The sequence below is a fragment of the Tenrec ecaudatus genome, chromosome 2, assembly GCF_050624435.1.
Source record: "Tenrec ecaudatus isolate mTenEca1 chromosome 2, mTenEca1.hap1, whole genome shotgun sequence".
In the NCBI taxonomy this organism is placed as follows: Eukaryota; Metazoa; Chordata; class Mammalia; order Afrosoricida; family Tenrecidae; genus Tenrec; species Tenrec ecaudatus.
The window spans coordinates 185934845-185959493 of record NC_134531.1 but is presented as its reverse complement, the minus strand read 5'-3'; the positions used below and the strand labels follow the sequence as shown (position 1 = coordinate 185959493).

Here is a 24649-nt window from a genome sequence, read left to right as displayed (position 1 = left end):
TTTTCTGTCCCGTGGTGAGGGTTTTATTATTATTTTTATGTTGAGCTGTAAAGTAGACCTACTGGAGGCTGTCGTCTGTGACCTTCCTCAGATCAGTACTTCAAGCCCTCCTTGCGTTCAGCCAGCAAAGTCCCGTCATCTGCAGATTGCAGGTGAAGGAAACCTCCCTCTGATGGATCTCCGAGCAAGGCAGCATCTCAGATTAACGGGCAGCCTACACATGGGGTGCCTACAGCCACAGGCTACTCTTACAGAAGGGATGCATTCCGATTTTTAATGTAACTGCACAGAAAGAAATGTGGCTCGTGTTTGGAGATTTATCCTGCCAGTATTTCATTGTTGTTCTGTGAATAGAAGATGTAGGTAATTTTGAAAAATGAAGCATTAGTGTGGGGTGTAAGCCACGTTTTTTATGTATTTGTTTTTTGAATCGGTAATATAATCTTATGGTTCAAAATTCCAAAAATCTAAGAAGGTGAACAGTGAGGTCTCCCACCCCCCACCCCTTCTTTTTAGCCTGCCATTAGCCTGCCATGGGGTTCCCCTCCTGAGCTGTATGTGTGGTTTTGAGTTCTGTGCAGAGACGTGCAGCCATGCACAGACCCAGGGCCCACCCGTGGATTGCCTGATTCATGTTTGACCCAGATGGTATGGCCACAGTGGGTGGCACCCTTAGCTCTTGTCTCGCTTTTTGGCACTTGGCGATCATACCTGTATGCCCATAGAGTTGCTGTTCTGTTGCCAGCAGTCGTCCTAGTGCAATTTAATATTTTCCTAAGACATGAGGAGCCTCGAGGACACTGCGCTGGGTGAAGTCCTTCGGTGAGAAAAGGGCTAATAGGCAAAAGCTGTTTTCCACACACAAGGAAACATTCTTTGGTAAGGTTACCAGTGGTGGGAAGGCAGAGGAGGGTACATTGTCAAACTTCATGGTGATTTTGGTGGGTGTTTACTGAGCAACCTGGGCTTCCAGGCAACAATTCCTGTGTTTCCCAGCCTTGATTGCTGTGTCCAGGATGTAACAGCATACTTCCTACTTCCTCCTCCCACTTCCTCCTGGGTTTCCCGCTTCCCCTCCATCTTCCTGCCTCTGAGCCTGATCCCTGGGCAGACGCTGCCCTCTGATCTCGTGGTTGATTGTTCTACAGGGGACCCCTTCCCCACTATAACCCCTCTCCTTCTACCCCTGTCATTAGACTAAAAGATGCGCCAGTGTGAGTTCAGTTCCAAGCCTGAGAGTAGCTAAGACTCAGTTTCACTAGCTCCACCATTCTCTCTCAGGCTGGTCTTCCTGTTTTTTCATTGTCATTTTGAGTTTTGTTCCACATCTTTCTCCCATTGTATCCAAGACCTCTAGCTTGGATCTCAGTGAGAGTGGTCAGTGGTGATAGCTGGGCGCCATCTCCTTCTTCTGATCTCAGGGCTGTACAAGGGTTCGCTTGGCCCATTTGTCCTTTGTGCTGAGTATCGCCTCGTGTTCTCTGCTTTTCTTCACCTTCCTTCTTCAGGATGATGAGAGGCCAATACATGCACCTTAGATGGCTGCTCACAAGCTTTCAAGACCCCCGTCAGTACTCACCAAAGTAGGATTCAGAACCATGTCTCTGTGGACTCGGTTTGCCAGTTGACCTTCACCTCCCCTTGAGACTATGGCCCTGAGCCCACAGGCCCACTGCTGCACCGTTTCCAGTTATTTAGGGATGCGCCAAACAACTTTGCTTAGTGGCTGCGCTGTGTTGCAGACCCACCAGCAGCGTATGGGGGTGCCGGTCTCTGAACCCTCACTACCACCTGGCACTTTCTGTTTTCGGTGTTTTAAGCAGGCTAGTAGTGCTGGGTGACGTGATTTCTCACCATTACTTTGACTTGCATCTCTCTGGTAAGAATGGAGGTTGCCCTGCTGGAGCTCTCGGGTAAGCACTGGATTGCCAGCCACAAGGTCACCAGTTCAAATCCACCAGCCCCTCCACAGGAGAAAGTGGAGGCTGTCTGCGCCTAGAAAGACGGACAGCTTCTAAACCCTATATAGCAGTGGGTCTCCACCTTCCTAATGCCGTGACCCTTTAATGCACTTCCTCATGCTGTGGTCACCCCCAACCATAATATTATGTTCGTTGCTACTTCATCAATGTCATTTTCCCACTGTTATAAATCGAGAAACCCCAGTGAAAGGGTCATTCAACCCCCCAAAGGGGTCACGACCCACCAGTTGAGAACCGCTGCTATATAGGATCACAACGAGTTGGCATTGACTGGATGGCAGCAGGTTCATGGCTAATGAAGGAGCCTGGTGGTGCTGTTGGTTGCTAACCACAAGGTCAGCTGTTCAGACTCACCCAGCCACTTCTCAGGAGGAAGATGAGGCTGTCTGCTCCCATTAGGATTCACAGCCTGGACCGCCCTCCACAGGTGGCTGGATGGCAGTGGTGGGGTTTGGAGGAGCACCCAGTGCTGTCGCTGAGCACCCAATGAGGGCTGAGTGCTAATCATGTCCCTGCCCCTGACTTGTGGGATGCTTCTCCCCTCCCGGGGCCTCCCGAAGTGTGTCGTGCTGTCTTTCTCAGGGACCACTTTCTGGCTGAGGATTGTCCGTGTCCTTTCCCCCTTCAGGCGCCAGGAACTCCGAGAGCTGCGGCTGCTGCAGAAGGAGGAACACCGGAACCAGGCCCAGCTGAGCAGCAAGCATGAGCTGCAGCTCGAGCAGATGCAGAAGCGGTTTGAACAGGAAGTCAACGTGAGTGAGCAAAGATGGACCCTGCAGGCCTTCTTGCCCGTGGTCCCCCCTCCCCGCATCCCCCAGAAGGACCTGCAGCGTGAGGATGACTGGGCAATAGGAGCAACTCCTGGCGGTTGCCCAGTCCCCACAGCTTCACAGCCGTATTGAGCATTGACTTGTGAACACAGAATCCCAGGAAGGTCCCAGCGACTGAGTCACAAGGGAGAATTTCTAGAGGGAAATAACCTTTCCCGGGGACTGTGCCACAGCGCAGCGAGTGAGGGAACAGAGAGGTTAGGTCAGTTGACCCAGGTCACACAGCAAAGAGCATTTTAACACCCCTTCCCCCCACGCTCAATCACGGCTCTGGGCTCTCCCAGGTGCTCTGTCCCAGGTATGATGTGGTTCCATGAACTTGCCCTTTGGTGCTCTCCAGACCAAGAAGAAGTTCTATGACACGGAGCTGGAGAACCTGGAGCGCCAGCAGAAGCAGCAGGTGGAGAAGATGGAGCAAGACCACACCATGCGCCGCCGCGACGAGGCCAAGCGCATCCGCCTGGACCAGGAGCGGGACTACGCCAGGTTCCAGGAACAGCTCAAGCTGATGAAGAAGGAGGTGAGTGTGTGCTGGGCGGAGCATTCACATTCTCTTGCATGGAGGAGGTAGAACACACACACCCCACCCCCCCACCCCATCCCCTCCCCACCCCAGCCAAGACTTCGTTTCAACAAGGAGGGCCTTAGATGGGGGGCGCTTGTGTCACTGGAAAGTCCAGGTGGAGCTGGGTGTGGGTCTTCTACTGTGTCACCAGGAGCCGCTACTCTGCTGTCCTGTGTTGGCCTCACTGCTGGGTGGCTTTGCCTGGTGAGCCCTGGCCACTTTGTCTTCTCCTGGCTTAGCATATCCACTGAAAGAGGGGAGAGAGGAAGCCAGGGACAGTGGCCCCAGAGGAGTTGAGGTGCTGTTTCCAGAAGGAGCGTGGGGGCTTCCTTGCTTGGGGCCCAGGGGCCTTTTGTTCCTCTTCCTTCTCCCTGCTGGCAAAGGCAGGTGGTACGGAGACCTGCAGAGAAAGGCCAAGGCTTCGCCTGCCCCAGGGCAAGACATCCAGACCCCAACGAGCAGCCCACCCCTCCCCATGTCACACCGCAGTCTCGGCAGACACCAACGTACTGGGCCAAAGAGAACGGAGCACATCCAGCCGCTTCAAGAGGGAGCATATGGCCAAGAACTGATGGCACTTACGGAAGACGGCTGACCTACACCGCAGGCACTAGCCGAAACGGGACTCCAGGAATGGATGGAATCTCAATGAAGTACTTCAGAAGCCGGGTGCAGCCCTGGAAGTACTACTTGCTTAGGCTTAGACATTTAGGAGCCATGGAAGAGATCTCTACATGTGCCCATTCCAAAGAAAGGTGGCCCAGCAGAATGTGAAAATGATTTAAAAATATATTGTGACTAGCACAGACAGGTAACATTTGACTGAAGATCATTCAAACCATTTGCTGCAGGACATTGACAGGGAACTGCTAGAGGTTCAGGACGGATTCAGAAGAGGACTTGGAGCAAGGATGTCATTGCTGACATCAGATGGCCCTCGGCCGAAAGCAGAGGACACCAAAGATGCTTCCTTGTGTTTTATTGCCAACGCAAAGGCATTTGCGTGGATCGTACAAACTCTGAGTGACATTGGGAAGAAGGGGCATTTCAGAACATTTAATTGCGCTCATGTAGAACCAGGAGGCAGTGGTTTGAACAGAACGAAAGGGCACTGTGTGGTTTTCAATCAGTGTAGTCTGGGCTGCGTACATCCCCCGTGTGTCTTGGAGAAAGCAGGGGACTGGGCTCCACTCCAAGCTCTGCCACTCAGCTGGGTGACCTAGAGCAGCTTTAACCCATCTTCAGACCCCAAAACTGAGGTCTGGAAACAAGGGCTCGGACTCACAGGGAAGCGTCCCCAGGCTTCATCAGCACCGCACCCTCACCCTCTCCCTCCACCTGAGCTCCTTACATAGCTGAGGAACCTCAACCCCCAGAGATCTTGCACCTCGGACCTGCTTCCTATACTCCCTTCTACTCCCTAGCCTGCCTTTGCCTCTAGCTCTTGGTAGTTCCTACCCCAAAAAGTTGTGGTAAAAATTAAATTGAGTTACTGTGTGTTCGTCCAGGTTGACTAGACATACAAATCCAGGGAAACTCATATGTATACAAGAGAGAGCTTTATATCATACAATAATTGTATATAAAGAAAACATCCCAGACCATTCCAGTTATGTCCATAAGTCCGATAGTAGTCCATATGTCTGATACCAGTCTGTAAATTCCTCTTCAGAGTCATGCAATACAATCAACGATGCCGAGTGCATCACAGGCCAGTGGGTGGAAAGTCTTGTGGGTCAGGTGGTGGTAGCGTGGGTCTCCACGTGGCTCCTCTAGCTCCAAGGTACTGGCTGTCATCAGAGAGCTCCATGTATCTTGGCAGCAGGAATGTCTCACAGGGAGACAAAGCAGAGAGATGGTGTGTCTGTCCTGCCTCCAGGGAGCTATTTATATCCCTTGTGCCTCCAAATGAGGTCATCAAGCTATGACCTGATTGACAGGCTAAACTCCACCCCTTCTCAGGTTGACAGAAGATTATGTAGCTAACGCAATCTGTGAAGCAGCTAGAGCAGGCAGGCAGATGCTAAGAGACAGATGCTGCTGTTGGCCATGATCTGGATCACTGAATTTCTCTTCCGCCTCCAGATGACTTTTGTAACAACTTCTTGTTGAGAGGGTTGGACTGAAAGGATAGAAAGAGGTCACTCGTGGAAGCTTTGTTAACACTTTTATTGTTCAATTTAATCATTGATTTTAAAGACGATTTGCCCTGTGTGGAAGCCATTGGTTGTTGAAAATCATCGACCTCACAAGAAGAATGACTGTAAGGAGGGGGCAAGGCAGAAAGAAAGCTTTACCCACCGGGCAGCTCCCAGCGGCTCATGGGGCTCCCTGTTCATTTGTTACAGTGCGTGTGACTTCCAGTCACCCTCTCAGCCCAGCATTCTTGGCGTTGACACGAGTGGTCCTGGGGTCCTAGCATTTTTCTCGTGGGGGCTGCCCCCACCAGTGGCTGCCAGCAGTACTTCCCTAGTTCTAACAACCAGAACTGTCTCCAGACACCGCCTCGTGTCTCCTGAGGACAAAACTGCCTAGTTGTGAGCCACTGCTTGGGGTCAGCACATGCTTGTCCTACAGAGAAGTTAGCAGAGCCCTGAATTAGGGCATGTGAATTGCCCCTGTCCCCACAAGAGGGTATAGCACTGCCTCCCATACTGCCTGGGGTCAGAACTTCAAGGTGAAGAAGCCTCTTCAGGTATCCGAAAGGCTAAAACCAATAACCAAACCAAACCCACTGCCATCAAGTTGATTCCGACTCACAGCAACCCGACCAGACAAGATAGAACTGTCCCTGTAGGTTTCTGAGACTACAGGGCTTTAGAAAGCCTGTCTCCTGTGGAGCGGCTGTTGGTTTTGATCTGCGAGCCTTGTGGTTCATAGCCCAACACATAGCCCACAACACCACCAGGGTTTCTCTCTGAGCGCCCGAGGAGACTGAAAACCTACCCTGTGCTCTACCACGGACACACCCCTGCTTATCTCCTTCCTTCCTTCCTTCCTTCCCCACCCCCGGCTGCTCCTAGCCTGTGACCAGTGGCTTGGAGTTAGGAGATGGTCCTCCCTTCCCTGCAGGCCTGAGTAGCTCCCCGACACAGGAGGCGTGCAGGACATGCCTGATGGCTTTGACTGTGCCGACTGCAGCCCGGCCCCCAGAGAGGAGGCAGGGCAGGGCTGTGGAGTTGGATGACCTGGGTGGGAACCCTGCCTCTCTGCTATGCAGCCGTGTAGCCAGAGTGAGTCCCTCACCTCTCTGAGCCTCAGGCTTCCCGTCCGCAAAACCTGTGCCATTCAGCCCGTGTGCCGTTATAAACCTAAAGCCCAGTCCGGCGACCCGTAAAGGCAGTCACCATTGATGTCACCAGGAAGCCATAACTCATCTCTTGGAATTGCTTCCCTGTGTAGATTTTGACTCAGGCCCCCACCTCCCTCTGAATGTTCCCACGGAGTCCCTCCCAGCTCTTGGTTCACGAGCCATCCCGGAGAACCCCGAGAGCCTGTCCCTCAGTAGCTCTGCATCTCTGTGCCAGGGCCGAGTGCCCCTCTCTGACCCAGCCCCTGATACTGACTGACCACAGGCCCGTTGAAACAGGTGTGGGAAAAATCCCATGATGTTTCCATCTCATTTTCCCATGAATGTTTTTGAGCTCCTGAGGATGCCCAGATGGGAACCAGGTGGGTGTCAAGGACGGAGAATAGAGGGGGCGGGGAGTTGACCCGTATCTTAACTAGCGCATGTCAACATGTCACCGCTGTTGCTGCCCCGCCAGCTCCCAGCCGATGGGAAACCTGAGCCCGCGCATGGCAGAAGAGACACTGCGGGGAAGGGTGGTCCTCAGTCCGCTTGGCCGAGCCCTGGCGTGGCCAGCTGGCTCTGAGGGTGGGGGCTGGCCTCTGAGCACCCTGCTGTCTCCGAGCAGGTGAAGACTGAGGTGGAGAAGCTCCCCCGGCAGCAGCGGAAGGAGAGCCTGAAGCAGAAGATGGAGGAGCACACGCAGAAGAAGCAGATTCTAGTAAGTCTGCGTCCCAGGCTGGGGTCCTGGGGAAGCAACATTCTATGAGGCCGTGGCTGCCCCTGTGAGTTCGGTAGCACCACGCCCCGAGCCTTGGTCCTCTTTTGCAAAGGGCTTTAAAGATCCGCGGCACAGCCCTGCTTAAGCCGTGAGCAGCCCGGCCTTGCCTGGCGACCAAGATGGGCCGCCCAGGCTCGCCATGTTCAAAACTGCCTGTAGGTCCACGGGTGGACTGCAGTGGGTGCTGGGGCGGCGAGGCCCAAGGCTGTGAGTGAGGATAGAGTGATGTGATGGGGAGACTCGAGCCAGTCTCCCCTGTGGGTGTGGGGGAGAGAGAGAGAAGCCCAGGAGGGAGCGAGAGAGGAGGCAGGGAAGTCAAGTGGGGAGTGCACTATGGCCGTTCCAGCTAAGCTGGCCCAGCTGGGGCTCTCACAGGTGTCCAAGAAGCAGTGGACCGTAGACTGCGAGGAGGTTTTGAGGAGGTGCTGGAGGATCGGCCCGGGGCCGGGAGTGCCGAGGTTTCAGGCCTGGCAGCAGGGTGGCATGGAGGGCGGTGCCCCTCAGAACATGAGAACCTGGCCCACCAGTGGCAGTTGGTAGAGCCGTCCCGTCCGCTGCTGCTACTTGCTGGCCGTTTCCTTTGCCAGTGACCGCTCACGCTGACCCGGCCCTGGGTAAGGTCCGTTCTCTGCCCCTTCCCGCAGGACCGGGACTTTCTCGCCAAGCAGAAGGAGGACCTGGAGCTGGCGATGAGGAGGATCACGGCAGAGAACCGGCGCGAGATCTGTGACAAGGAGCGCGAGTGTCTTAACAAGAAGCAGGAACTCCTGCGAGGTGGGTGGGGTGAGGGGGGGAAGGGGCTTGACCCAGCAGCTCTGTGAGTGGACAGTCTAGCCTTAGGAAGATGGGCAGTGGGAGGGGGCAGGAAGGAAGGGCTTGGTTTCTTCCATCCTGAAGGGCTTAAACATCCCTGATGGCACAGCATTGCCAGGAAACATCCCACTAAGTGAGGCCAGGGCGCCAGGGGTCACCCACCCTCACTGCTGCGGCTGTCGTCGGTGGGCGTCCCCATGCCCAGCGGGACTCAGTGCGGCCCATCCTGCGCCATCCCCACAGCCGGCTGCACACTGGACCTCGGTGAGCTACTGAGCTTCTGCCCTGGGTTTGGGACAGTGGCTCTCCAGGCCTCTTACCAGTCTGACTTCGCAGACTCCTGCTCGGCATCTCTGAAAACACCGGCCGTCGGTGGTGCTGTCCGTGCACCAGGTGCACAGGCCGGGAAGGAAACACTGGCTCCGAGGCAGCAGGCGGGAATCCACCAGGGCCCGGTGGCCAGCACTGTTTAGCATTGTCTCAGAGCCTCAGTCCGCAGTGGGAGGGGAGGGGCATGGGGAAGGGGGGAGAGTCGAGTGCGTGGAAATGACCCATGGGGGAATGGGTGCCAGGCCGGGCATGTGAAGAGCCCCACCCTGATGGTTCTGTGTGCTGACGGCAGCCTCACCAAGCAAAGGCCAGCCCATTTCCATGTCCTCGTGGTGGAGTGGGTTACTCAAGACCAGCAGTTCAAAATCACCGGTTGCTCTGCGAGAGAAAGATTAGGCTTTCTTCTCCTGTAAAGAGGCACAGTCTCGAAAACCCACAGGGGCAGGATGCTGGCACAGGGCCACTATGAGTCGGCATCAACTCAGTAGCAGCGAGTTTGTGTTTTTTATGTTAACCTCACTGTGAGCCAGGCCATGCTATGATCCCCACTTCGGAGATGCGGTCACGAGGCTTGGAGAGTTCCTGTTCTTTGGCCAAGCCTGCACAGTTAGCGAGGGGAGAGCAGTGTCTGGGGCGCAGGTGTCATCTGGAAGCCACGCTTGGACTTTCCCCGGGCCCCTCCCGGTGGTCCAGCAGCCCAAGCCCCTTATGCGCCGCGAGACTGGGCAGAGCACCAGTGTGTCAGGAGAGCCCTCGCTTCTGTTTTTCTATCCCACCGTGTCTGTCCGAACCGCCCTGCGATTTACTGGGCCCCAGTGTTCTCATCTGGCAGCAAAGCGCAGTCACTGCTGTGAGGAGCCACCAGGGTGACAGTGCTCACAGAGCCGGAGTCAGTGGGACACACGGCACGTTTGTAGCAAGCCAAGCATCTGGCCGGGAGGACATGCGGGCCTCAGCCTGACATCAGCTCCCCGCCCTGTTCTGTGCACAGGGTCAGTTAACAGGGCTCCTTGTGGTAAAACTCCAGATCCCATCTCCACAGCACACACACAGGGTGTCTCCCTGTTGTAGGAGTCAAGGGGCGGTGTGTGGTCTGTTCTCATGCCTGCGCTGTTGCTGGGTGCCATCCACTTGGCTCCGACCCAGAGCGACTCTATGCACAACAGGATGAAACACTGCCCGGCCCCGCACCAGCCTCCCAAGTGTTCCTGCCCCGGAGCCCATTGTTGCAGCCTCTGTGTCCCTCCATCTTTTGAGAGCCTTCCTCTTGTCCTCTGCCCCTCCACTTGACCAAGAGTGATGGCCTTCTCCAAGGACTGGTCTCTTCTGACATGTCCAGTCCAGGAGCCAATGTCTCGCCGTCCTTGCCTCTCAGGACCACTCTGGTTGTACTTCTTCCAAGGCAGATTTGTTTGTCCTTTGAGTATAAGAGTATTCATAAGTACCGGTACTTGTAAGTACTCGTCACCAGCTCCCTAATTCAGACACATCGATTCTTCATTGGTCTTCTTTGTTCAAAGTCCAACTTTCACATGCATATGAAGCGCCTGATAATACCATGGCTTGGGTCGGGCTCACCTTGGTCTTCAAAGAAACAGCCTTGGCTTTCAATACTCTGAAGAGGTCTGTGCAGCAGACTTTCCCAATGCAGTCTAGATGATACCCAGTGTGGTGTAGATGCCTCCGTGTCACCCAATGTAACGTATAGATGAGGCTCCATTACTCTGCAGTATAGAGGTGCGGTAAGATAGCACCCAATGTCATGTACAGAGTATTACTTGATGTGATGTATAGATGAGGCTGCATTACTCAGTGCAGTATTGATGGTACTTAATGTCTCCCAAGGATGGCCTCCCTCCAGTGAGTCGTTGTGCCCATTTGGCAGAACTGGAAGCCGAGGCCTAAGGAGGTTATGTCCCTGGCCTCACGCGCAGCAAAGGCTCTGGGCTCCAGCCACAGTCCTGCGTGTCTCTGGGCGCTGCCTGCCACACAAACCACTGGCCACCGGGCATCCCTAGGAGCTGGCCCAGTCAGATCTGCGAAGGGGCTCATGAGATAGTGGCTGCGTGGCAACTCCTCAAGCCCAGTAGTGACCCGCTGGCCACTGAGGGAGGGGGCCTCACAGGACGTCGTCCGTCCATCTGTCCGCAGACCGGGAAGCTGCCCTGTGGGACATGGAGGAGCACCACCTGCAGGAGCGACACCAGCTGGTGAAGCAGCAGCTCAAGGACCAGTACTTCCTGCAGCGGCACGAGCTGCTGCGCAAGCACGAGAAGGTGAGGCTCCTGGGGGGCGGGGAGGCAGGAGGGGAGGGGCAGAGGGGGCTGGGGGAACCTGGGGCCACAGCCTGTGAGAGGGCCCTAGCCCTCCTCCGAGATGGTCACTTGACCTACGCTGAGCCGCTCTGGGCTTCTCCCTCCAGTGTCCTGTCCTGCCTGGGGAGCTTCCAGGTGTGAAGGAAGGGGGTCGATTAGGACAAGGAGCCTGCAGAGCCACAATCACGCGTGGGAGCACTGTGCCTTGGGGCCAGTGAGAGGCAGAAAGAGAGTGCCTGGCACCCCGAGGCCCATCATCTCCCTGCCCAGGAGCCCCCACAAATGGGCCTGGGGCCAGGGGAGGCAGAGAGGGAAGAGCGAGGAGTGGGGCAAATGCAACAGAGCAGAGGGCCCTACTGAGGTCCCTGATGAGGGAGGTGCAGAGGGCCCCAGCTCTGGAGGAGGCCCCTGGAGAGTGGTGCCCGGGCAGGTGCTGCTGTGAGCACCTCTGGCCTGGGCAGGGGTGGGGTGGGGCCGGGGGCTGCGTCCTGGCTGCAACATCTGTCAGAAAACCTTGCACCGAGTCTGGTTCGGGCAGCCAGCTTCCTCCTACCCTCCTGGCCTGGCCGAGCCATGTCACTTCTGTGGTCAGCCTCAAGGTCACGCCTGGGAGCTGGCCTCAAACTGGCCTGCTCACTGCGTCCAATGGAGGGCCCCGAGCGGGGAGCCTGCAGCTCCCTCAGTGACTGGGGCACCAGCAGGCGTGCCTGCTTCCATTTTCTCTTCCTGTTCTCTGCTTCCTGGTCCTCCTGTGCTCTTCACTGCTCTCCTGGAAGACTTGACCATTTCCACTCAATCACTGCTTCTGCCTGGAAGCCTTCCCGCCCTCCCCAGGCCAGTGAGGACCCTTGTGCTATAGCCAGAGGACCTGTGCTTCTGCGCCCACCATCTGTCTTGGTTTAGTCCGCAGAGAGGGGCAGACACTGACAGACGTGAGCTCTGACCCAGAGCAGGCCGTGGTAATGCCCAAGCTGTGCTCTGATGAAAGTCGGCCGAGGGCTGTGGGGTCGCACCCAGCTGGGAGCCCAGAGGAGGCTGCGTGGAGCTGCTGGTGTGGGTGCTGAGTGTGGGGATCCACGTAGGTATCAGGTCAGAGCGACATTCCAATGTGCTGAGGCTTTTCATTATAGAGGTTAGAGACGTCTGCAAGGCTGGGCTGGGATTCCCTTTGGCGTTCGTCTTGGCTCTGAGGTACCAGCTCGTGATGGCGTGCTGCCCGCCCTCAGGGCTGCCCAGGCATTTGGAATGTGTCTTCGTCATCTGGAGCTGCTGTCCCAGAAACAGCCCTGCCCAGGGCTTTAATGAACGGAAATTTCCTCTCTCCCAGGTCAGGAGGCTGCAAGCCCGGATTCAGGACACCAGCCCGAGGGGACCCCTTCTCTCGGTGTCTGTTCCTTGAAGAGCCCCACGTGTCTGGGCAGCGAACCTCCCCTGGTTCTAGGTCTGGGTCCAGACCACACACTGCCCCTGGCAGTCCTTCCGTGGTCATACTGAGGCCCCCTCTCTGCTTGCTCTCTCGTGAGGAAGAGCGGGATGCTAGCCCAGCCTGGGAAACTCCCGTCATGTTGGCCAGGACTGGGAGTGAGGTCACAGCATTCCACGTAACCCCTCGAGGATCACATCATGACTGATGATCACCCCATCTCCGAACTGCCAGGTTCCAACATTATGTAACTGCCCAACCACGCAGACTCCCAGCCCAGCCAGCTTGACCCATACTCGGGGGTGGGGGGCAGGCAGCCCAGTCCACAGCAGAAGGTAAGCGTCCTACACACTCTCAGCAGTCATTGTTCAAGTGAGACCAGAAAGTGTCACTAAGCGATGAACCCAAAGCCCAAGCAGGCCAGTGTCCATGGAGTCCCTTCTAAGGCGTGGCAGCCCCCTATGGACGGGGCGGAAGTGCACACGGGGCTTTTGATGGCCGGGACCTCTCCACAGTCCATCACCGGGCTTTTCCTGTGAGGCCCCTCTGTGTGCGTGTGAGCTGCCCATCTTCTGGGTAGTCACCGAGCGCTAACCTTAGCACCCTCGGGGCACAGCTGGGGAACAGTGGTTGCCATCATGGTTATTGATTCGGTGTGCAACAGAAGGGACCGCTGCCCACCCTGTGCCGTCCTCACAGTTGCTGCCGGGCCGCAGTCCCTGGTTGCAGCCTGTGTGTTCATCCATCCCTTAGCGGGGCTTCCTCTTCGACGCCCCTCTAACAGTGGGACATCAAGCACAGGCCATGCTCAGCTGAGCACGCCAGCCCGGGTCCTGTGCTCCCCAGCTGAGTTCAGCCCTCGGCCTCTGAGGCCTCAGGGGTGCATGTGACCGACCTCGGCCCTTGGGTGTCCCCGCAGGAGCGGGAGCAGATGCAGCGCTACAACCAGCGCATGCTGGAGCAGCTGAAGGTGCGGCAGCAGCAGGAGAAGGCGCGGCTGCCCAAGATTCAGAGGAGCGAGGGCAAGACACGCATGGCCATGTTCAAGAAGAGCCTGCACATCAACAGCGCCGGCAGCGCCGCCGAGCAGCGGGAGAAGGTCAAGCAGGTGAGCGCTGGCCGGCCGGGCTCTGCGATGCTGACTGCGGGCATCCTGGGCAGTGCCAGGCCTGGGGGGCCTGGTTCTCATTCAAGCGTGGAGATAGAGCTGCTCAGCACACGCGTGGGAGGAAGTGACAGACAGATGAGGGCAGGACCCACCGGAAGCGCCGACTACTGGGCGTTAGCGGTGACCCAGGTCTGCTGGGAGGAGGGGGCGGGAGTCATTTCTATAGGGACGCTGAGCTTTGTTGTTAGGCGTGTAGAAAACATTAGGACTCAGTAGTGGACAGGGTTACACACATGGTGAATGGGTTGTACAAATGAAAACGGTCAAGTGGCAAGTGTTTCATATGTGTGTGTGTGTGTGTGTGTGTGTGTTCCATCTATACATAGGCATATATATATGTTTCATATATATAGTCATTATACGTGTGCATCATCCCTATAATAAAAAGCAGCAGCAGCCGGCCTGGGGAGCGGGGTGCAGGTCCCAGTGGGAAGCCTCCCTGGCCTCCTGGTGGATGTGCCGGATGGAGGAGGAAGCTCCTTACTCCTCATACACCATCCCCTCTCACCTGCCGTGATTTATCTAACCAGCTTCCAAGGTGGGCACGCCCCTTCTCCTTCCGCGAGACCCCACTCCCGGGACACCCAGCTGGCTGGGTACATGGAGTCGGAGGCTCCTGTGAGGCCTGCATGGCACATACCCTTGGCTGTCTGGCACGTGCCACATCCTAGTGTGCTGTCAGTGCTGTGTCTGACACCAGCTGGGGGCTCTTTGACATGACTTGACGGCAGGGGCTGGCTCTCAGCTCAGGGTGCAAACTCGAAGTTCAAGGCCCAGTCTGAGTGGTGGGCTATGGGGCAGCCACCCACCCACCATCCCCACCCTGCCCCCTCTCTGTTGCAGTTCTCCCAGCAGGAGGAGAAGAGGCAGAAGTCGGAGCGGCTGCAGCAGCAGCAGAAGCATGAGAACCAGACAAGGGACATGACGGCACAGTGCGAGAGCAACTCACACGAACTGCAGCAGCTGCAGGTACGGCCGGCCGCCCTGGGGCTCCAGCATTCCTTCACCAAGCCGCAACACGGCTGTGACGTTAGGACAACTTTCCTACTTTGCAGGGTTGGGTGAGGATTTCTAAATGAGATCAGGGAGCTCAAAGTGCCGTGTCTGGGGCCCTGAATTTGCTGTCATTGTGCCTTGGAAACAGGGTCCCAGGTCTTGCCCCTTCCCTTGAGGACTGCATCCCCGTGGAGCTCCTGAGCCCTGGCTACTGGAGCCCAGGTGGTGCAGTGGATGAAGTGCTGAGTGGCTCACTGCAAGGACCCCAAGATCTGAAAGTCTTGGAAACCCACTGGGGCAGGTTGCTCTATACAGGAGGAGCCTGGCCCTGGAGCTGGTGGTGGATTGCGATATGTCGGATCTGAGCGATAGGGCTGTGCAGGCTCTTCTGGGCCCGTCCTAGAAAGGCAGGGAGGTGTGGAGGCCTCACTACAGGCATTGACGTCCTCCGGGCAGTGCTTCTGTCTGCCGCAGTGTGGTTTCCACCCCTGCCTCACTGCGAGGATGCACCGGGAGGGCCCAAAGGAATTGCCAAGCGCAGCTCTGGCATACCCAGGGTCTCGTGCCTCGGTGAACGGATCCCCAGTCGCCCGGCATTTGACCGTGTGACCCTAACACTATGGAGAGCCTGGATTCCAGACCACTTCCTGGTGCTCCTGTGGGACCTGTCCTTAAGAGGCGGGTGTGGGAACAGAACACGGGAAGACTGCCTGTTTAAGATCAGGAAAGGTGTGTGTCAGCATTGTAGACTCCCCCCAAACTCATGCAACCTATAAACTGAGCCAGTCATCGGAGAAGCCAGATTATATTGAAAAAGAAAGCAGCATCAGGATTGGAGGTTGCTTATTAGCAACCTGTGATGCAACCTTGCTTGCTGAAAGTGAGGAGGGCTTGCTGGTGAGGACCCCGGGCTACAGCCTTTGTGTGGATTGTGACTCAACGTACGGAAGACGCAAGTCCTCACCACGGGACCACTAGATAACATCGGGATAGATGGAGGAAAGCTTGCCATTGTCAGGGATTTGTCTTGCTTGGATCCACACTCAGGGCTTGTGGAAGCAGCAGTCAAGAGATCCAACGATGCATTGATTGGGTTACGCTGCTGCACAAGACCTCTTTCAGGTATTGAAAAGCAAAGATGTTACTGTAAGGACTGAGGTGCGCCTGACCCAAGCCATGGTATTTTTAATCATCTCCTAAACGTGGACATTGAATAAGGAAGCCCAAAGAAGAATGGATGCATTTGGATTGTGGTGCTGGAGAAGAACATGGAAAGTGCCAGAGACTTCCAAAAGAACAATTAAATCTGTCTTGGAAGAAGTACAGCTAGAATGTCCCTTAGAGGCAAGGATGGTGAGACCTAGTCTCACATACTTCGGGCATGTTGTCAGGAGAGACCAGTCCCTGGAGAAAGGCATCATGCTGGGCAAACGAGAGGAGGGGCAAAAAAGAGGAAGGCCCTCAACTAGATGGACTGGCTCAGTGGCTGCGACAATGGGCTCACACATAGTCACAGGGGTGAGAGTGGTGCCGGACCAGGCAGTGCTTCATTCTGTTGAACATAAGGTCACCGTAGGTCGGGACCCATGCCATGGCCCCCAAGACCAACGTGGAGCAGCTAACCAGCAGGTCAGGACTTTGAACCCACGGTCTGCCCCGGGAGCAAAGGATGAGGCTGTCTGCTTCCGTCAAGTCTGACGGTTCCACTCTGTCCTCCAGGGTTGCCGTGACTTGACAGCAGTGGTTTTGATTTGGGATCTAGGTCAATACATCTTGAAAAATAAAATTAAAATCTCCCATGGGTGGGGGTGGAGCAGGGGTTCGTTCCTTCTCGTTCAACTAAGTTACGGTTATGGTATCTGAATAAAAGCAAGTTCACTCTATTCCTCCTAAACCACAAGATGTGTTCCCTGGAGGCACCACAGGGACGAGTCCCTTCTGTGTGAGAAGTGCTGGTCAGTCTTAAGAAGCAGGGAGAGGGCAGTGAGACTGGGGACCCTCCGCCATGCCCAGGGCCTCGGCCGAATTGTCTCCTCGGGAAATGACATGCGGTAGAAGCTAGTGTTGATCTACCCAGATGTTTGATAGTGGTATTTATAATAGTGCGAGTGAAAAGCAACCTAACTGGCCAGAAATAGAGAAGTTGTTATGTAAATTTGGTAATTCATACCATGGGCTATTCTTTAAACTCAGCTCATCTCGCTACTGTGAAGTCAACTCCGCTCACAGCGACCGTAAAGGACACAGCAGAGCTGGCCCTGTGAGACTCCCGAAGTTGTAGATCTCCACGGGAGCAGCAAGCCTCCTCTCTGTCCCCCAGAGCAGTGGCTGGCGGTTTCCCAACACATCACCCACCATGAAGAGTGCGCATTCTGAAGAAGCGTTTCCATTCTAAGGTGACCCGTGTGTGAGGGGCAGACGTCAGAATTATATACACACAGTGTACGCCAAATGGCCTAGGACATGGAGCGAGTGACGCAGGAAGTGACTCCTTCAGGTGGTTGCCTTCAGGGTGAGAGTTGATCTCACCTGTGCTGGTGCTGGTTTCTTTGTTGTGTTAACTGCTGTGATTAATAATGGTGACACACACGGGGCCTGTCACGAAGGGAAGCAGCCTCCCTGGCTCTACACGCCTCCCTTCCTGGCGACGCGGCGTGCCGCGCCCCGGGTCTCAGCCCTCAGTGCTCTGCCCCCAGTGTCCTCAGATTCTGCTTACCGTTTGTTCCAGAATGAAAAGTGTCACCTCTTGGTGGAGCATGAAACCCAGAAACTGAAGGCCCTGGACGAGAGCCATAACCAGACCCTGAAGGATTGGCGGGACAAGCTTCGGCCACGGAAGAAGGTAACCGCTTGGGGCCTGGTGGGCTCAGCACCGTGCCTGGCCACAGGGCAGCTGGGGACAGCTTCCTGCCCATTTGGCTGGACTCCTGTGCTGTGGGAGCCACAAAATGCGTCTTGTCTTCTCCCACAGCCCTTCTCCTCTACCCACCCCTCCACCTCAGTGCCTCAGCAGCTGCCTGAGGGAACTAGCTCCCTCCCCTCCCTCCTGCCACCTTGACCAGTCACCTAGCTCTCTCCATTGTCTCTCCTTGATGTCGCCCCTTCTACCTGCTGTGCCTGAACCTGCAACCAGGGCTCCTTCCACCTGTTCTTGTGCCCCACCCACTCAGGACACTCCCCTACCCCCACCCCCGCCTCCATGACCCTCCAACCCTCCAACCCTCCAGCCCAGGGGTCTGTCAGGGCGGCCTCAGGCCTTGTGTTCTTTCAAGTTGCTGAGAGCCCCTAGAGGTGGTATTTATGTGGGCCACATCTGTGAATACTAACCAGATTAGAAGTTTATACTGAAAAAAGTATCTACCCCAAACATGCTTAGATGGATAGATAGATAGATAGATAGATAGATAGATAGATAGATAGATAGATAGATAGATAATACTTTTCTGAAAAAGCAACTGAATTTTCCAAGGCGAGAAGGCAAGTTTAAAGACTTGCACTCTTTTATAGTTAACATCTCTCTCATCCTGGTAGTTCAGTGGGTTAAGCATTGGGCTGCAAACCAAGATGAGCCATTCAAACCCAGCCGCCGCTCTGTGGGCAGCAGAGGAGGCCGTGCGCTTCGTACAGATGGGCCGTCACACTCCGTTTTGTGGGCTCAGGCGAGATGGAATCCACTTGACGGCCCTGGGTCCCTTCTGTGTCCGGCTGGAGAGAGGACAGCGGGATGGTGACCTCCAGGTCAGCACGCCATCCGGCGCAGCCTTCTTGTAGTTGGAGTTTACGGAGGAAAGCAGCCTCCCAGGAATGTGTACTTAGAACAGGACATCTTCTTTTTGCAGCGTGGTCTGATGATTGTAGGTCTTTTCCGCTGTATGACGCCCCCAGCTCAGTACGTGATTGTTTCTTCAAGACCAGGGACAATGTGGAGCCCAAAACCACCCCGGGCTCCCTGTCCCATGGTTAAGCTCCATGGTTAACAGTGCATCCACCCAGAGGTGCTTCAGAAGAAAGGTCTGGCAGTCTGCTTCCGAAAGATCCAGCCAGTGTCGGCAAAGCATGTGTGGAATCCCCTGTCAGCCGTGCATGGGAACTGTTGCCCCTGGCCTCGGAATGTCACCCACTGTGTGGGGTGAAGCGGGTTCACGGAGGCGGGCGGGGCCTTTCAATGCTGGTGGCCTTCCATCACAGGACACAAAAACCCATCTCCTGGAAGCAGCTTCCCCTCTAGAGATGGTGGGGGCGGGATTGGGGGAGGTCGACAAAGTCTTGTGAAATGCTCATTGTTTTGTGTGAAAGCACATATTTTGTTATTGGCATCAGTCCGGTGAGTTGTTTTCCAGAAGCGAGAGGCTAGGTTCATTTCAGGATATCGCTTGCCGGGTACCCAGCTAGTTGGCCTGTCATTCTCTAAGTCAAAATGAGGTCTGTGGGACAGAGGCTGGGGCGGTGCCGGGCCAGTCCAAACACACTGCCGCGACTCATGGCCACCCTGCAGGATGGGGAAGAACTGCCTCTGTGGGATCTGACAGGGTAGCTCTTCATGGGAGTAGAAAGCCTCATCTTTCTCCCTTGGAGCGGCTGGTGGTTTCATACTGCTGACCTTGCAGTTAGCAGCCCAACGCGAACCACTGAAACTCCAGGGGTCCTTCTCCCTCAGGCAGAGCCCTCCAGAGACATGGCCTTGGGGTCCAAGAGCAAGAGCTCTCTTATCTGAAACGGGCTGTCTTTCCCCCAATGAGGGCGTGGTGGTTAGAATACTGGCACTGTCTGGTGCCTTTGTCTTAATTACATGCACTCATTCATTAAAGTACCTTAGTTAATGATGTAGTGTTTATTAATTAACCGCGTGGGTCGGATGCTTCCTCAAACTCCGCACCTTCGCCCACAGCTGCTTTTGTACCATTTGCGCTGAGTGCCAGCACCGGGAGGAGGCCTAACGACATCTACATGGCGTTCTGAAGAGCATTCTGATCTTGCCGGCCCACTCTCTCCCACCCAAAGGGCCTGGGGGGCCGCTGATCCCGTTTTGAGAGTCGCTCACCTCACTCCCCACTCAGCGCTCCAAACCAGTGTTAGTACCCAGACAATCCTCCATGTCCCTTGCTTCCTGCTGGCCCATTGCCAGGCACTCTGTGCCCACCAGCCTGTGCTTGGCCAGCTCTGTCCACAGGGCGCTGGCCAACCGCCACCGCTCAAGGAAGCCTCCCCCTGGGGGTCAGTGTGGGGGTCACCCCTGGGCTCCGGCAGCTCCTGGTCCTGATTACACAATGAGTGACATTGTCTGCCGTCACTAACTTGACCGTTTGTGTGTGAGTCAGTCCTTCATGCCTGGGGCTGTGCACACACTCTCTGAGCATGTCCAGAGTGCCCCGCACTGTGTCAAGCAGTAGAGATCCCGGTGAACCCAGCCCACAGGGTGCTGCCGCGGCAGCTGACGCTCATGAAGAGCAGGTAGTGAATGAGTAACTGTCCCTAGGTAGTGTCACATGCTAGGGAGCAAAAGGGACCAGAAACTGGAGAAACCAGGGGGTGGGTATCAATCTGTTAGCCCTCACTCACGGCTGGCCATGTGACTCTGGGTGCGTGGAGTCTAGCTCCCTTGATGCCCGAGTGGTGCACACAGCTGCCCGAGCCCATGTCCCCGACCACTGTCCCGTCTCTGCTGTGCCACGGTATGGCGGGAGACGGGGAGGACAATTGAGCAAAGACCTGCAGGCCCTGAGTGCAGAGCCATGCAGACGTGTGGGCATGTCTTCCCCTGCAGAAAGAAGGGAGACTGCAGTGACCCCCAGGCAAGGGTGCCCTTATCACCTCCAAGGTACAACCAGGAGGCCTGGGGGCGGGGGGGATTACAGGATATGACATCAGAGAGGAGACAGGCATGTGTAGTCTGCCCTTTCCTCTGCCCAAGATGGAGCCGTTGGAGGGGTTTGAACCGAGAGCTAAGTGAGACCTAAATAAGGGGCCTCTGCTGCACCAATGCTCAGTGCAACGCTGCCCACAGTGACCACACAGTGGCGGCCACCCAAGTGCCCACCCGCAGATCAGCCATGCACCCATGGCCACCTCACAGCACAGGACAGAGTAGAGCTGCCCCTGTGGGGTTCGGAGCCTTGACATCTCTATAGGAGTAGACAGCCTCATCTTTCTCCCATAAAGGCGGGTTCGAATCCCTGGCCTTGAGGTTAGTAGCTCAGTCGAAGCCCACTACCTACACACAACAGAGTATGATTCAGCCGTGAAGGACAATGAAGTGCCCATCAGGCTACCACATAGCGCAGTGGTTCTCAACCTGTGGGTCGTGACCCCTTTGGGATTCAAATGACCCTTTCACAGGGGTCGCCCGATTCATAACAGTAGCAAAACAACAGTTATGATATAGCAACAAAAATAATGTTATGGTTGGGGGGTCACCCCAACATGAGGAACTGTCTGAAAGGGTGGCGGCATCAGGAAGGTTGAGAACCACTGATGTAGATGAACCTTGACAACATGCTGAGTGAACTAGCCAGACACAAAAAAGACACATGTTGTACGACCCCCACTGCCACAAAACACATAAACGAGACAAATGGAGAGGCAGAGGTTTCTGGGGACAGGGTTGGGGAGAAGAGACAGACATTCCTACTTACAGGTCCTGAGTTTCTCTTCGGGTGGGGTCTGCTGAGCCCACGGGGGTGAGGGCTGTACAGCACTGTGGATGTGAGGTCATGCCGGACCCACCCCAGCGCTGGGTAAGGGGAGGCCCCCGGCTGCTGGGCAGAGAGTGACCTGAGGAGGACTGGGTGCGGGGTTGGGGGGTGTTGCAGGCAGGCTCAGAGAGGGGGGTCCTCAGTGCTCTCTGCATGGTTTTCTCTGGGGGGTCTCTGGCTTTGGGACCTTGCACATGCCATCCTCCATCCTCCTCTCTGTCTCAGCTGTGAAGTGGTCCTACCAGGCTTGTGTGGTGTTGAGGAACAGTGGCCAGCCCACACCTCAGGCCAAGAATCCTCGTTCCCTCCCACCCGGCACTCTGAGAAGTTGGTGCAGAGCTGGTTCAACTCATGATGGATGGCCCACAGGGGCAGGTCTCCATGGCTGTGATGTTGGGGTAGCAAATCACCAAGCCTGTTTTGCAAATCACCTTTGTGGGGATTTGAACCGTCAACCTTCTAGCTACTAGTCAAGTGCTTAGCTCTTTAGACCACCCAGGGGCCCCTTTCTTGCCCTGCCATCATTGTGTATGTGTCCTTCTGCCCTGCGCCCTGCCATTGTGGTCTCGTCGGATGGCCTTGGCAGACCTGGAGCTGAGGCTTCCCTCCCCGTGCTGAGGATGGAAGCTGGGTGGGGGTGAGGGTGAGGGCAGAGGCGGGCTGAGCCCATGCTCGCTGGTTTCTGTGACCACAGCCTGCTGGGACTTTTGATACATGACACTCAGATCCTTAAGACCTTGCTGACTTGGGCTCCCTCTGACAGCAGGCAATCAACCCTTCCCTGGAGCTCTTCCCTGGGGGCGTTGGATGCTTGGCCCACCCTGAGAGCTGAAACAGAATGGGCTTAGCCACTGCCTCCCGTCCCAGATTTCACCCCGGGGTGGCTTGGGCTCAGCAGAGCTACCTCAAATGTGTGTCTGGGGAGCCGGCACTGGATATTTTTTCTGGAATGTTCTCATGGCTTTACAGTCAGCACCCCTGAGTCCCTGCCATTGGGTGGATGGGGGAGGGGAGCACACATGGTGGAGTAGTATTAGAAAGAAATCCACAGTCTCTCAGTACCAGTAAAGTGTTGCTTGCGCCCTAAACCGCATGGACTATGGCTGCAAACAAGCCCGTCTTCCCTTTGAACGTTGGTTTCCTGAGCTGTTGAACACTGTGGAGAATGTGTCTTCCCTCAGAACGGGCTTTGGCCCACCTCTGTTTTGGTCGATAACGATTTATGACAACAAGCCACGGCCGTCTGTTTCACAGTGCCTGTGGCCCCGTGGAGGAGTTGCAACAGAGAACGGGTGGTGCCCAGAGGGAAAATACTCCCTGGCCCTTTACAGGAGGGAACATCAACCCAAACCAACTGGCCGTAGAAGATCATGTAAAGAAGTACTGTATGGGGAGGGGTGCTGGTTGAGAATCCAGTCGTGCTTTAAAAACCTAGGCGTTGGATTTACGCAGACGTGGGATAAAGCCCTGGCTCTCCTATCACTAAACCTCTCTGTGCTCGAAAGTAGTAGCTTTGATTATAACTTGGTATTTCCAGAGTAGACGTCACAAACTGACGGCCCATGGCTGCATTGGCCCACAGACATGCTCTGTTTGGTGGGAGAGAGATCGGGCTCTCTCCTCCCATGAACAGTCTCAGAAGCCCACAGGGGGTCGCTATGGGTCAGCATTGCCTCCATGGCAGTGAGTCTGATTTTTGGTTTGGTATAACAAGTTGTCAAAGGAACTTTTACATAAAAACCTGAAGTTTCTTTGGAAAACACCACTGCATTGGCAGTACGGGCCACACTGTAACATGGGCACCCATCAGTGGAGCTGGGAATAAAACGCCCTCCACCAGAGCAGTGTGCCACAGCCCCTACCACCCCCTATTGCCTCACACCCAGCTCTTTGTGCATTTAAGTCCCCTGAGTAAGGAGCCCTGGCCGCACTGTGGGTTCTGGGTGGGGCTCCCCACTGCAAGGTTAGCCATTCAAACCCACCAGTTGCTCTGCAGGAGAAAGACGCGGCTGTCTGCGCTCCTAGAGGCTGGCATCCTCATGAACCTTGTGGAGGCTCTCTCTGATTTGGCATCCACTCGATGGCAGTGGGTTTGGGTTTGGGTTTCTTTTTTAACTCCCTTAAGTACTGGGTGTTGTAAGTTTTTATGAAAGCGTACTCAGCCTTGCTTTAACTTTAAATTAAAGGCAGAGAAAAACTCTTGAATTGGGGAAACAAGCTCTTATGGGGGGTTGGTGGTCATAATTCAATTCCTTGTGTGGTGGAGACTATTTCAGGGTATCCAAAGTCTAGTCAGAGGCAGTCGCCGGCTGGTCAGGCTGGATACAGAGTGGGAAGGACGACTCCTCTGACCCGGGCCACTGGTTGGTCAACGGGTTCTGAGTCATGGCGGCCACGGGGACTGGCGACAGTGCGGCCCAGGGTGTCAGATATTCAACTTTGAAGTGAGACCCCAATTCCCATCTTAGTCTTGCCCCAAGCTAACTGGGTGGGTTTGTGTACATGGCCAAGCCCACTCTTATCCTGTCTCTCAGTATAATAGAGCGCACTTTCCAAAATGAGATTATAGTCACAGACAGAGTCCAGAATTATATCACAAAAGGAATTGTGTCTAGAAGGGCCATATTAATGGACTCCAACTCACTTCCTTTCTCGGTTGGATACTCAGCGTCAGAGATTCTTCAGAAATTGTTCCGGTAATTGTTGTTGTTGTTGAATGTCCTGCAGTCAAGGCTGACTGTCGCGGTCCCACGTGAAACGGAAGGTCCTGTGCAGTCCTCACGATCATCGCCATCTTTGAGCGCATTGTTGCAGCCACTGTCCTTTTCCTTGAGGGACTGCCCTCTCTGGCTGACCCTCTACCAAGCTGATGTCCTGCTTCAAGGACTGGTCCCGCGCGATGGCGCTTCCAGAGTCTGTGAGATGATGAAGTCCCATCGTCTTCACTTCCAAAGACTCTCTGGCTGTGATTCTCCTAAGACAGACTTATTGGTTTTTTCGGCAGCCCACGGTCCTCTCGCTGGTCTTCACAGGCTCCGTCCTTCAGGTGCCTCGAGTCTTCTCTGGCCGCCTTACTCAGTGTCCAACTCTCACGTGCATATGAGGAAACGGAACACGCCATGGCTTACGGGCTCAAGTAGAAAGAACATGTTTTGGAAATGATGAGGACAACATATATACAGTGTGCTTGATCCAATTGATGTATGGATTGTTAGATCTGTAAGGACCCCCAATAAAATGATTAATAGTAATAAAAAGTAATGACAGAGGCACAAACATAAGCTAATGTGATAATAAAAGATTACAATTTAGATGTATCCATAGTTCAATCTTGCTTTTCGTTTCCATCTTGATTTCTTAATCGAAATCAGTCAACTTCCTACAATGAACTAGGCTCTAAATATTTTCAGCTTAAAAAAATCATTTTATTGGGGGCTCTCACAGCTCTTATACCATTCCATACAT

General features: G+C 55.1%; 1 protein-coding gene across 1 annotated transcript in view; it reads left to right on the top strand.

Annotated features, from left to right (window-relative positions):
* STK10 (serine/threonine kinase 10) overlaps positions 1-24649 on the top strand; it is a 140488-nt gene that overhangs the window by 109287 nt on the left and 6552 nt on the right. Inside the window, exons 11-18 of the mRNA XM_075541947.1 lie at positions 2611-2734; positions 3153-3332; positions 7295-7387; positions 8092-8221; positions 10742-10866; positions 13248-13436; positions 14340-14465; positions 17221-17334. Of these exons, the coding sequence (XP_075398062.1) occupies positions 2611-2734; positions 3153-3332; positions 7295-7387; positions 8092-8221; positions 10742-10866; positions 13248-13436; positions 14340-14465; positions 17221-17334 (1081 nt within the window). The remainder of the gene's footprint in view (positions 1-2610; positions 2735-3152; positions 3333-7294; positions 7388-8091; positions 8222-10741; positions 10867-13247; positions 13437-14339; positions 14466-17220; positions 17335-24649) is intronic.